The sequence below is a fragment of the Bubalus kerabau genome, chromosome 2, assembly GCF_029407905.1.
Source record: "Bubalus kerabau isolate K-KA32 ecotype Philippines breed swamp buffalo chromosome 2, PCC_UOA_SB_1v2, whole genome shotgun sequence".
Lineage (NCBI taxonomy): Eukaryota > Metazoa > Chordata > Mammalia > Artiodactyla > Bovidae > Bubalus > Bubalus kerabau.
In genome coordinates this window covers 191,839,343-191,852,927 of record NC_073625.1, presented here as the reverse complement: position 1 = coordinate 191,852,927, position 13,585 = coordinate 191,839,343, and the positions used below count along the sequence as shown (strand labels likewise).

Genomic DNA, 13,585 nt, shown 5'->3' with positions numbered 1-13,585 from the left:
TCCATCTCAACAGGACTTCCCTGGTGGCTCAGACGGTAAAGCGTCTGCGTACAATGCGGGAGACCCGGGTTCAATCCCTGGATTGGGAAGATCCCCTGGAGAAGGAAATGGCAATCCACTCCAGTACTATTGCCTGGAAAATCCCATGGACAGAGGAGCCTGGTAGGCTACAGTCCATGGGGTCGCAAAGAGTCAGACACGACTGAGCAACTTCACTTCTTCTCAACACTTCTCCTTCCCATCAGATGACTCAGTGCAGCTAGAGGTCAAGACAACAGAGCAAGGTAGGAGCACACAGAGTGACAGGCCACCAGAGTATGGAGCGGGCACGGTCTCTGGTCAGCGGGCCTCGTGGAGCCTAGCCCACCCATCCCAGACCTGTTACAGCCAAGGGAATTGACTTTGACTAAATCTGGTCAAAGCCATCATGTTTGGGAAAAGGGTGGCAGAGGATGAGATGGTTGGATGGCATCACTGACTCAATGGACATGAACTTGGGCAAACTCTAGGAGACAGTGAAGGACAGGGAGGCCTCGCGTGTTGCAGTCTGTGAAGTGGCCAAGAGTTGGACACAACTTAATGACTGAACAACAATATCGTGTTTGGGGTGCTCTGTGTTCCAGCAGAGTCCTGTCCCTGTGGGCTTGGCTGCTACTCTCCATAATCACCGCTCTGTGTGGACCCCCTCAGGATGCAGCCTGTATTCCGAAAGCGCAGGGCCTTTCTCCCTTGAGTCCAACACAGAAACTTACAGAGCAGGCCACCCTGGCTCTGGCCCTGATCCTAACCCTCACACTAACCTCTACAGTAACTACTGCTCGCACAACCCCAATCCTTTAACCTTAGCTCCAGCCCTAACCTTATTGTGTGTGTTAGTTGCTCAGTTGTGTCCGACTCTTTGCAACCCCTCAGACTGTAGCCCACCAGGCTTTTCTGTCCATGGAATTCTCCAGGCAAGAACACTGGAGGGGATTGTCATTCCCTTCTCCAGAGGAACTTTCCAACCCAGGGATCAAACCCTGGTCTCCTGCATCGCAGGCAGGTTCTTTCCCATTTGTGCTACAGGGAAGTCCTAACCTTATTACTAACCCCCATTCTTGCCCAAATAAGATACTGAAAAGGTATTACAACTGGGAAGAGATTTAAAAGTATCAGGAAGACCTAACAGGATTTATTCCAACAATCAACACTTGGAATTTCATTGATGTAATTCTCTTTGTTAAGAGATAAAGGGAGACAATCCTATGACTCTTTTAATGGCAGCAATGAACATTCAGTAAAACATAACTTTTATTTTTTATTTCAAAAAAAAATTTAATAGAAGAGCAACAGAAGGAAATGTGTGTAACTTGATGAACACCATGTACCGGACAGCCAGCTGCCGCAAGCACGCTTCACGGTGAAGGAGCATTCGGGTCAACTTAGGAATGAGTCAAAACTCAGCTGAGAAACCCACTGCAAGTAAAAGCATGGCTGTGTGCAAATACAGAAAAACTGATAGCTTTCCTATACATTATTAAATATTAGAGGAATGTAATAGGAAAATTCCAATTCCAATAAGTAGATAATATAAGTCAGGAAAGAGCTCAAAAGAGAAAACATACAGCAAAAAAGCTGTAAAATATAACTGAAGGCTAATTAGGGAATCAATGAAGAAACAGAATATCTTCCTCTTTTAGAAGCTGAATATTGCTAAAATACCAGCTGTCTATCATTTAAATTATAGGTTTGATCCATTTGAAATGAAACCCCAACCTGATTAGCTTGGGGTTTAAAAATCATCCTGAAGTTCATCTAGAAATTGAGTAGCCAAGAATAACCAAAATAAATATACCATGAAACTAAATTAAACCAGTGTACTGGCTTCCCTGGTGGCTCGGCAGTAAAGAATCCACCTGCCTATGCAGGCGATGTGGGTTCTATCCCTGGGTCAGGAAGATCCCCTGGTAAAGGAAATGGCAACCCATTCCAGTATTCCTGCCTAGGAAATCCCATGGACAGAGGAGCTTGGCGGGCTACAGTCCATGGGGTCACAAAAGAATCAGACACAACTTAGCAATTAAACAACTGGCACAAGAACAAACAGATCAATCAGAGAATTCTGAAACAGATACTAGTATATGCAATATTTTCAAATAGGACAAAAGTAGCAAAACAAACCATTGGGAAAATGACATAATTTTCAACAAATAGTGTTTTCAACATTTGCAAGCAACTTAATTGTTCAATATTTGTAAGCAAATTATATATTCAGCTAATAACATAACTTTGGCCACCTGATACAAAGAGCCAACTCATTGGAAAAGACCCTGATGCTGGGAAAGATTGAAGGCAGGAGGAGGAGGGGACAACAGAGGACAAGATGGTTGAATGGCATCACTGACTCAATGGACCTGAGTTTGAGCAAACTCTGGGAGATGGTGAAGGACAGGGAAGCCTGGCATGCTGCAGTCCATGGGGTCGCAAAGAGTCGGACATGACTTAGCAAATGAACAACAAATACCATACATCAAATTAAATCTCAAGTAGACTGCACATGTCAAAGCAAAAAGTAAAAGCAGAAAGGAAAACACAAGTGACTACCCACATTTCAGGATGGGAAAGGATTTTCCTAATGCAAACACCATAGAAGATGATGTCACAGAGTAGCATATTGACAGACAGCACCAAATGGCCGACATCAGATTAAAAGGTGAATGGCTCCAGGGAAAACAAAAGCCTGGAATATGAATGCTGAATGTCCTCAGTGCACAAGGATGCTCACACTTGAGGAGGGCCACGTGCTCTAGAGAGGCTCAGCTGCTTGTACTGGGTGTGTTTCTGCTTTGGGAGATGCATAAAGCCCAGGGTTTTCAGGGGCTGGGAGCCCAGGCTCTCAGGCTGCTGTAATTCACCAACTGAGAGCAACTGGGCAGTCGCACATTACACCCCTTCTAAAACGTCTGTCTCCTCTAACCTGGGTTGCGCAGGGACGAACACCGCCATACTGCCTTGGGAAGGGGGCTGACTGACGCACAGGATGTTTGCCTCATGACTACTGGCTCTAGCGACGGATCTGCAAACAGTCCAAACACACTGAACAGAAAGGGACTGATTTAACAAAATAATACCTATATCCCTATAGTGGAAACTGCACAACTTTTTAAAAATAACGTTTTCAAATGGTAACTTGGAACATTTTGTGGTACACCACTCCATTTGAAAGCAGGGTGCAGAAATGTGCATGCCACTTATTCCCAGAGGTGAAGCCTGGAGTGAAATAGAGCAGACTGTCTCAGTAGAGGCTTAGCCCCCGCAGCCCCCGAGCACCGCCATCAGCAGGGTCTCCTCTGAGCACCAAGACGCTGTGACAGTCACGTGTGGGGGCAAGGGGGGAGGAGGCGGTGACACAGCAAACATGCGAAACCGAGAGGGCGCGGGGCCTGGAGCCTGTGAAAGGATACAACGTAAGAAGCTGCAGCGCTCAGCTCCCCAAGGAGAAAGATTTTCCATCAGATTCGGCGAGGCAGAGGCCACATGATGGAGCAGAGACGCAGCCCTGCTGGGAGGGCCAGATGGCCATGGCGCTTGGCCCCAGCAGAAGCGGAGGCTGAGTCGGGTAGAAGGCTGCTTTCGTTGTGTGTGGTGTGTGTGTGTGTGTGTGTGCGTGTGTGTGTGTGTGTGTGAAATAGTATTTGCTGTACAACCCTTTACATTTTATTTTTAACAAAATTACAAATGTACCTAGTTTTGATAGTTAGAGTTCCACAGAGCTGAAGGTGACAGTGTCACCTGCCATCTCCCCACCTCGGCCCCATAGGCTCTTGCTCTTTTATCTTTTACCCTCTTGCTATTTCTCTCCCCAGTTCTAACGATCAGTTTGTATGACTCTTCTTGAAGCCAGGATCTTGTGTGTCATCCACTAGCTGCCTCCACCCCTTCCTCTCCCCATCCCTCTAAGTGTTACACCTCCGTCCACCATCCAGCCGGGACCACAGGCGGTTCACTCCTCACACTGCACCTCCCTCCTGGACATGCGAGTCCTGGAGTAAAGGACGGCCTCCCATAATTTTCTGTGTACTTATTGTTGATTCACCTCCAGACTCTTGCCAGGGATCCGTGGCCATCTGACCCCTCAAACACATCAGGGAACAGCCCACCAGCTCCTCCGGGAGCCCCACCTTCCTGCTCCTCCATCCGAATGGCAGAGCCCTAAGGTGTCCCCTTACATACACACATACATATAGTTGCTAGCTGCTGCTGCTAAGTCGCTTCAGTCGTGTCCAACTCTGTGTGACCCCATAGATGGTAGCCCACCAGGCTCCCCCGTCCCTGGGATTCTCAAGGCAAGAACACTGGAGTGAGTTGCCATTTCCTTCTCCAGTGCATGAAAGTGAAAAGTGAAAGTGAAGTCGCTCAGTCGTGTCAGACTCTTAGCGACCCCATGGACTGGAGCCCATCAGGCTCCTCTGTCCATCAGAATCTCCAGGCAAGAATACTGGAGTGGGTTGCCATTTCCTTCTCCAGGGGATCTTCCCCACCCAGGGATCAAACCAGAGTCTCCTGCATTGCAGGCAGATTCTTTACCTCTTTACCGACTGAGCTAGAAGAAAAGCCCTGCCTGCTCCCAAAAGCCCATCCCAGGTTCCTGCTGTTCCGTGGGCCAACAGAGCTGGGACTGGGGTCACCGGCTCCATAACCCACTTGAGTGTGGCCATACTTCCCACTTGGGACCGTCTGTTCTGCATGTCCCTGGCCACTGCTTCACCCTCCAGTCTTCAGCCAGGGTAGGGAAGGGGTGTGTCTCGTTGTGGGAGGGGCCGAGTCTTAAACAGGCTTTCCACCGTCTTATTTCCGCTTCTCTCCCTGGATTACCAGGCGCCGTCATCAGTTGAGGCTGAAAGCTGATGACAGGAGAAAGCCGAAGAAGAAAGGTTGGAGGCACAATAAGGGCCTCAGATAAAAGCAAACCTTCTAGGGGTCGGGGCAGGGTGAGGTCCTTGATCAGTCTTAGGGCCGTTTGGGCCCCGGCAGCAGCAGGACAGAGGCCGGACAGGAAGGACCGGGTGTCTGTGTACAGGGGTGCCCCATGAACCACAGGCTGAAGGCAGAGGGGTCACCAAGAAGGACATGGAGTGGGGGGAGGCCCCGATGGAGGAGTCCCATGGCAGGGCCCTGTCTGCATTCACTGTTGGTGAGTTTTAAAGTTCTTTTCCATATTTTCCAGTTGTGTAGTGAAGGTAGTCAATATAATGCGGGGCGGGGGGCGGGGGCGAGTTTGAAAGCAGATAATCATTCTCAGTATCATGAAGAATAAAAGACTAGAGTGAATAAAATGTCACCAAACATTCGTGATCATGATTCCTTAATTCCCTGATCCTAGAGCGGTCGATGGCCCAGTCTCCAGCCCGGCGGGGAGCCAAGTGCCTGTGGAACAAAGCGGGTCAGGGGCCCAGCGGGGTCTGAGCGCAAGCGCACGGAGACGGAAAAAGGCCCATCTGCAGCTGCTCCACCGCACTAAGTTCTCGGAAGACGTGCAAATGGAAAACCGCATTCTTCCTGGGCCACCGTCCCCTGGGAAACATCCGGGGTAGATGAGCTCTGTTCTGGCTTGTCAGCCCCCTGGATCCCACAGGAAGACGCAGGCGGCTTCACCAGAGACAGACATATCTGTTCCAACCAGCTCACAACTCCTAACGGTTCCCTCCCTACCCACAGAAGGACAGGTACCCTATGAAAAACCTGCGCCTTGCCTTAGCCAAGCCTCAGGGGAGCCCCCAAATAAGCCACAGTCCCTAGAGCCACCGTTCTGCCGGGGTGCTGGCGTCCTCAGCACCCACATTCGGCCCACGGGCTGTGCACACGCGGACAGGGAGGTTCCTGGCCAGCTCGCCCCACCCAAGCATGCTGCTGTGTCCAGAACTGGTGGCCGGGTCTGAACCAACGTTTCCTGCATGCCGGGGTAGATATGTGGGCGACAGCAAAGTCCAGGGGAGAGAGGCCCAGCACACACAGGGTGCTGTTTATATGCCTGAGTTCCACAAGCCTTTCCTTGGAGATTTCTGTGAAAATTAGATCCAGATTTACACAATTACAAAGTTGGTCCCACGCCAGCAGGGATCTGGATGTCCTCTAAGAACCAGGTATTATAACAGCTTTAGTCTGAAACTATTCAACACACAGAGGAAAAAAGACCACCCAGCTCCCTGCTGCCACGCTCAGCAGCACAGCTGTCAAGGAGAGATGTGTCTGCCCTGCCCTCCTCCCCGGCCCCGCCCCTTCACGCTCTCGCTCCCTTAGGCCTGGCGCCCTTCCCCCTCCACCACCCACAGGGGGGGCTCTGATGCTTCCCGCAAGGCTCTGCTCAGATGCTCCTTCCCAGGGCTATTCTGACCACCCATCAGTGCCTCCAGACCCCAGTTCTTCTCTGTTCGTCCCCAGCAAGCGTCACCACCCGGCACACTTATTACTCGTATGTTTTATAGGCCCCACGAGAATGTAATAAAGAATGCTGTGATTCCAGAAGCATGCCCAGCCCATCACAGGCATTCTGTCAATATTTGCTGAACAAATGCATCAAAGTCTTTGCTCAAGCAATCTGTAACCTAAGAACTTTTCTCCTCAAACATTGTTCATCTGGTTACCCACCAGCCCAAAGCCCCCTGTGCTCGTGCTCTCTGACTCCTTGCCCCTGTCTCTCATGTCTCCCGAGGGGGCTGCTGGCAGCAGGCCCCGGAAAGTCACAGTGGCGCTCTAGCGCTTTCTGATCTGGATCGGGTGAGCTCAGGACCACTCGGAGCTGTGGTGAAGGTCACCAAAAAGGGCAGATACCAAGTTTGGAGCCCACATTCTGTCATCAAGGCAGCTCCCAGTTATCCTGCCGTCGCTGGATATGAGTGGATGTGAGCTCATGAGGTCAGAGGCTTCACCTCAGAGCCCCATCTCACCACCGACAAGCACAGTGACCAGTGATGTTGCCTCCCAAGCCTTGGAAAGTGAACAGAAGGACAGCACCACCCCCCAGGGCAGGGCAAGGGGCTCGGAGGAGCAGAACGGGCACAGAGCAGCCGCCAGCACGACCACAGCAGCCTTCCCAGCAAGGCCACTGAAAACTTTTAGAAAAATGAAGGCATCTTAAGGGTAAATCTAAAAGGAATCCTTTTAAGGTAGTTTTGCAAAACTGGAGTCACAGCCACAAAGAAATGTCCTTGGGGCCTGGACATGACACCATGATGGCCACAGTGCACACTGGGCACTGCTGGAACCTGGGACAAAGGCGCTGTCTGCTTGGCCCAGGCTAACAGCTGGTTCTCAGGCCCCTGCTGGACAGTGTAGTCAGGTGACTCTGGAGAAGGTTTTTAGGAAAGAGGGAAACTACCTCTTTTTACATGCTGGCTCTCCAGAAACCAGAGGGAAATGACACACACCACTGACAGGACGCTGCGCCTGACCTGTGATGGGGCCCTCGTGGGACTTGAGGCCAGGCCACAAGGAGAGTCAGCAAGACACATGGCTTTGTATGTAAGCAAGACTTCACAACTCAACTGATGTGGGAAGAATCACTCAGTTTAAAGACATACCTCTCCAAAGGCATCACAAGAAGCGCTACTTACATGGAACCATGTGAAGAGCTTCCCTCTGTAGGCAGCCCTGTAAACAGGTTAAAAAAATTATTATAACTGGAAATCATGGTAGAAAATAACTCAAAGAATGCTCCATCATCTTAGATATCAAATTTTATCAAACTAAATAAATGTTTTAAAAGAATGTAGCCATGAGTCAGTTATTTAGAAGGCCAAAGATAGTCTCCAGGAAAAAGAATTCCGTGAAAGATGGTTGGATTCTAAACTGAGTCTGGAACTTGAAAGACACCAGTAACCACTCAGAGCGCAGTCTCCCCTGAACCCTGGCCCACAGTGCTAACCCTGGTGGAAGTCTGGGCGGTACTGACTCCTACAGCCCTTGAGGTCTGTGGCGAGCAGCAAGGAGAAGAGCACAGTGAGGTGTAGACAGGACCCCCCACCACAATCCCCACCCACATGGTTTCAGCTCCAAGTTGAAGAACGCTGTGCCTTGGAGCAGGACCTTGGAGCCCAGCCTGTGCAGACTCCCCGGCAGGCAAACAGCTCTGCTCAGGCCTCCTCAGGGAGCCCTGGGGCATTCATCCAGGGAGGACTGATGGCCAGGGGAACTCAGGAGACATCCACTTCTGGCATGACAGTGAGGAGGAACCAGGTGGACTCTCCAGCCTCAAACAATGAAGAAACAGACAGAAGACATGAGACAGGTGCTCAGCGGTGGGACAACAGGCAGCACAGAACAAGGAGCCTGAGGGGGAAACACATGGGATGCGTGCTGGCTGCGCAGAGGACAGTTGGGAAGGTTTCAAGGCCATGGTGCCAGAAGCGGGACCCAGGCAGAGTCAGGGGAGTCTTGAGGTGAGGAAACAGCTGAGGTTCAAGGAGGCAACGGCAGCGAGAACCAGCAGGGTGGAAGACCAGAAAGGAGAGAACTAAGACGTGCTCTTGAGACCAGTGGGGATGCACCTGACTCTTCACCAGGACACTGGTCAACCTGTGTAACTGAGGCCAGGGAACACGTGACAGCAAGAAGCAGGACAAAGTGTCGCCATCACTGGCGCAGCCTCAGGAGTGGACCTCACTCCCACCAACTGGACCAGGGAACCTACGACACGGGGACCACTGGGCCAGGCACTTGGGAGAGCACAGACAACTAGGTGCTGCCTGCTGCTGTCGCTGCTAAGCCGCTTCAGTCGTGTCTGTGCAATCCCAGAGATGGGGGCTAAACTTTCCAAGCAATGAGTCCATTTCAAGAGGAAAATCTAAAGTAAATAAAAATGCATAACCCAACAACATACAATCATGATGTCTTTTGTTCATTTAAAAAATACCAGGGATGCAAAGAAGCATGAGAATATATCTCATATGGAGGATAGTTGATCAATAAGAAAAGGAACCAGAAATTACCCAGGAAATAATTAGCACATGCAGTCCCTAAAACAGCTACTATAAACACATTGTACATGTTCAAGAAGATAGAGGAAAGCATAGCGTGTAGGAAAGACATGAAAAGCATTTTTTAAAAGACCCAAATTAAACACACAGAGATGAAAAATACGTCTGAAATGAAAAATACACTAGATGGCATTAACATCACATTAGACACTAGAAAGAAAAGATTAGTCAGTAAGCAGACAAAACAATCTGTGAAGACAGAAATGATCTAAAATGAAACACAGGGAAAGATTCCCTCTTCCCTAAAAACACAGAAATATTTGTGTAATTGAACACTTGGGGCGGGGGTGGAGAACAGGATGGGACAAAATGTATTTAAAGATATAATGACTTTTTTTTCAAAAATTGATGAAAATTATGAATCCATAAATTCAAGGTCAACAATCCCCAAGCAGAAGACAACATGAAGGAAATAAAATCAAGGTTCAAGGTATATTATAGTTGACTTACCCAAAGAGAAAATCTTCAAAGCAACCAGAGGGAAAAAAAAAAAAAAACATATGTTCAGAGGAACACAGACATAGTGGACAAGGACTTTCCAGAAACAATGCAAGCCAGAAATCAATGAAATAACATCTCAAAGTAATGAAGGAAAAAGCTACCAACCTGAAACACTATATATAGTGAAAATAACTTTCAAATCAAAAGCAAAATGAAGTTTTTTTTCCCAATAAACAAAAGCTAAAATAATTCATCACCGACACTTCTAAACCACAAGTAATATTAAAGTAAGTCCATCATACAAAAGAAAAATTATATCAGAAGAAATGTAAAGCACTGGGAACAAAATTCATGAATAAATATAAGAGGCTTTCTTCTTAATTTATAAGATTGTTTTAAAAGATAATGGACTATATAAAGCAAAAATAATGACAATGTATTGTGTGGTTTAGAGCAGTGTAGAAGTAAAAATATCATGACAGTAAGTAACATAAAGGTCAGGAGAAGTGAGATGGAAGTATATTGCTGTTGGGTTTTATACTATAAGTGAACTTGTATATTATTTGAAGACAGACAGTGATAAGTTAAGAATATACACAATGAATCCCAAAGAAACTAATAAAAACAAAGTAGTGATAAAGCTAATAAGCTAGTAAAGGTGATACAATTCATCATAAATAGTACTTGACACAAAATAAGTCAAAAAAAGAGGACAAGAGGACCTAATAGTACATGGGACCAATAGAAAACCAATGGCAAAATTATAAATTTAAGTTCAATCATATCAATAGTCATATTAAGTATGTGCTAAGTCATTTCAGCCATGTCCAATTCTTTGTGACCCTATGGACTGTAGCCCACCAGACTCCTCTGTCAATGGGATTCTCCCGGCAAGAATACTGGAGTGGGTTGCCATGACCTCCTCCAGGGGATCGTCCTGACCCAAGGATCAAACCTGCATCTCTTACATCTCCTGCACTGGCAGGTGGGTTCTTTACCACTAGCGCTACCTGGGAAGTCCCTTGTTATGTATAAATGGTCTAAAACAACCTCGTTAAAATACAGAAATTTTTAAGATTGGATTAAAAAAAACAGGACCTCACTACAATATTTATAAGAAACCCACTTTAAAAATAAATATACAAATAGATTAAAATAAAAGGGATGGAAAAAGATGTACCACTCTAATCCTAATCAAAAGGAAGTTGGAATGGCTATATTAATATCAGAAAAAATGAGGTTTCAGTGCAAAGAATATTATCAGAAGAAAAAAAAAAGGCATTACATAATAATAAAGGGATCAAAACAACTAGACAGAAGATTAGTAAGAGATACAGGAACAACAGCACTATCAAACACCACCATCGCCCACCATCACATAACTGGCATTTAGAGAGCACTCCATGCAATAACAACCCAAGATACATCCAAGTGTTGGGGAGGACCTAGAGAAACAAGCACCTTCATTTGTCACTGGTGAGAATGTAAAACTGTGCAGCCTAAATGGAAAACAGTTTACCAGTTCCTCAAAAAGTAAAACACAGAATTATCATATGACTTGGCCATTCTATTCTTAGGTATATATCCAAAGGAACTGAAAGAGAGACTCAAACAGACACTTGTTCAAAGCATCATTATTGACAATAGCCAAAATGTGGAAACAACTCAAATGTCCATTAACAAATATGTCCAAATAATGGAATATTCTGTGGCCATAAAAAGCAGTGAAGTGCTGATACATGCTACAACTCAGATGAACTTTGAAAACATTATGTTCAATCACAGAGGTCACATACTGTATAATTCCATTTACAGGAAATACAATAGGTATTGTATTGAATAGGTAAATCCACAGAGATAGAAAGAGAATTAGCAGTTTCCAGGTTATGGGGAACAAGGAATATGGAGAGTAATTACTTAATGGGGATGTGGTATTCCCCTGAGGTGGTGAAAAAGTCTGACTTTGAAATGTCTAAGACTGGGTGGTGGCTGCTCGACACCGCTGAATTCACTGAACTGCACACTTTCTAATGATCAATTATGCATGACACGAATTTCACTTCAGTAAAAAGAAAATAAATATAATAAGGGAATGTGAGAAACTATCGCATGCCAATAAATGGAATTCTTAGAAAAATAAAGCTATCAAAACTTACTCAAGAAAAACCAGATAACTCTATAAGTATTCAAGTTAAAAATCTTCCTACCAATAAAAGAGCCAATCCAGATGGCTTCAATGGAAGAAATACTCAAGGAAGAAATAATAGCAGTTTCTTACTAACTTGTCCTGAAGATGGAACGTAAGAAACCACTAGACAAATCCTTCTGTTAGGCAAAAGTTAACTTGATGCCAAAACCAAAAAAAAGGACACTATAAATAAACCAATATTCCTCATATATATAGATGCAAAACTCTTACATTTATCATATGTAATCATACAATATAAAAAATATATCATAACAAAGTGGATTTCTATCTAGAAAAGCAACTGATTCTATACAAAAAACAAAAAAAAAAAAAAACAAAAAAAACATAAAAACCAATGTACAGGCAACCTCATTTTATTGCACTTCATTTTACTGTGCTTCAGATATTGGTTTTGTTTTGCTTTTTCTTAACAAATTGAAAGTTTGTGCAACTCTGCATTAAGTAAGTCTATCAGTGACATTTTTTCCAGTAGTGTTTGCTCACTTCATGTGTCTATGTCACATTTTGGTAATTCATGCAATATTTCAAACCCTCCACCAATACAAAGATTACCACTTGCTGAAGGTTCAGATGATGATTAGCATTTTTGAGCAATAAAATATTTTCAAATTAAGGTACACATTGTTTTTTAGACATAATGCTATTGCACACATAATAGACTAGAGCATAGTGTAAACATTAAGTAAGCTGAAGCTCCAGTATTTTGGTCATCTGATGGGAACAGCCCACTCATTGGAAAAGTCCCTGATGCTGGGAAAGATTGAGGGCAGAAGGAGAAGGGAACATCAGAAGATGAGATGGCTGGGTGGCATCACTGATGCAATGGACATGAACTTGGGCAAACTTCGGGAGATAGTGAGGGACAGGGAGGCCTGGCATGCTGCAGTCCACGGGGTCACAAAGATTCGGACATGACTAGGCAACTGAACAGCAACAACATACTGTAAACATAACATATATGCACAGGGAAACAAAAAAATCCATGCGATTCTTTATTTCAATATTTATTTTATTTCTCTGGTCTGAAATCAAACTCACAGTATCTCGGAGGTATGCCTGATATTATTTATGGACCATATAAACAGAAAAAAAGAAAAACTATACATGACTTCAAAGATGCAGACAGAAAAAGCATTTGACAAAATTCAATACCACTCATGAAAAAAAATCCTCAGCAAATTTGGAATAAGAGCACTTTATGAACCTGATAAAGGACCTCCAGTAAAAACCTACACATAACATCACACATATGGGTAAAAGACTGAACACTTTCCTCTAAGATCAGGGACAAAGCAAGTACGTCTCCTCTCAACACTTCTATCCCACAGGATGTCAACTGCACCAACCTCATCTATCAATTCAACGTGATTTCAATCAAAGTGAAAGCAGGCTAAACAGGCAGATAAGGTCATCTGGCATTCCCATCTCTTGAAGCAGTTTTTGTGATCCACACAGTCAAAGGCTTTAGCGTAGTCAATGAAGCAGAAGTAGATGTTTTTCTGGAATTCCCTTGCTTTCTCTATGATCAAACAGATGTTGGCAATTTGATCTCTGGGTCCTCTATCTTTTCTAAATCCAGTTTGTACATGTGGAAGTTCTCAGTTCATGTACTGTTGAAGCCTTGCTTGGTGAATTTTGAGCATTACTTTGCTAGCATGTGAGATGAGTGCAATTGTGTGGTAGTTTGAACGTTCTTTGGCATTGCCCTTCTTTGGGACTGGAATGAAAACTGACCTTTTCCAGTCCTATGGATATAAAATTAATTCAAAATATATCATAGACTTATATATAATAACCACAATATAAAGCTAAGAAAAGCCAAAGGAAAGAATAAGAGAAATAAGAATAAAAACAGACCTCCAGTTTTACAAAGAATTCATGAGTATGATATAAAAAACATGATGTCTTTTATAAAAAAAAA

At 45.1% G+C, this 13,585-nt stretch overlaps 1 protein-coding gene across 12 annotated transcripts in view; it reads right to left on the bottom strand.

Moving 5' to 3' along the window:
• The window catches only part of PCBP3 (poly(rC) binding protein 3), a 232,721-nt gene that overhangs the window by 137,394 nt on the left and 81,742 nt on the right, over positions 1-13,585 (bottom strand). For 10 of the 12 annotated variants that reach the window (XM_055569844.1, XM_055569843.1, XM_055569849.1 and 7 more), the window contains exon 2: positions 7,593-7,629. The exons of the other annotated variants lie outside the window; for them this stretch is intronic. Coding sequence is in view for 1 of the 10 variants with exons in the window: in XM_055569848.1 (XP_055425823.1) it covers positions 7,593-7,602 (10 nt within the window). In the remaining 9 variants the exon portion in view is untranslated. The remainder of the gene's footprint in view (positions 1-7,592; positions 7,630-13,585) is intronic. 12 annotated transcript variants of the gene reach the window in all.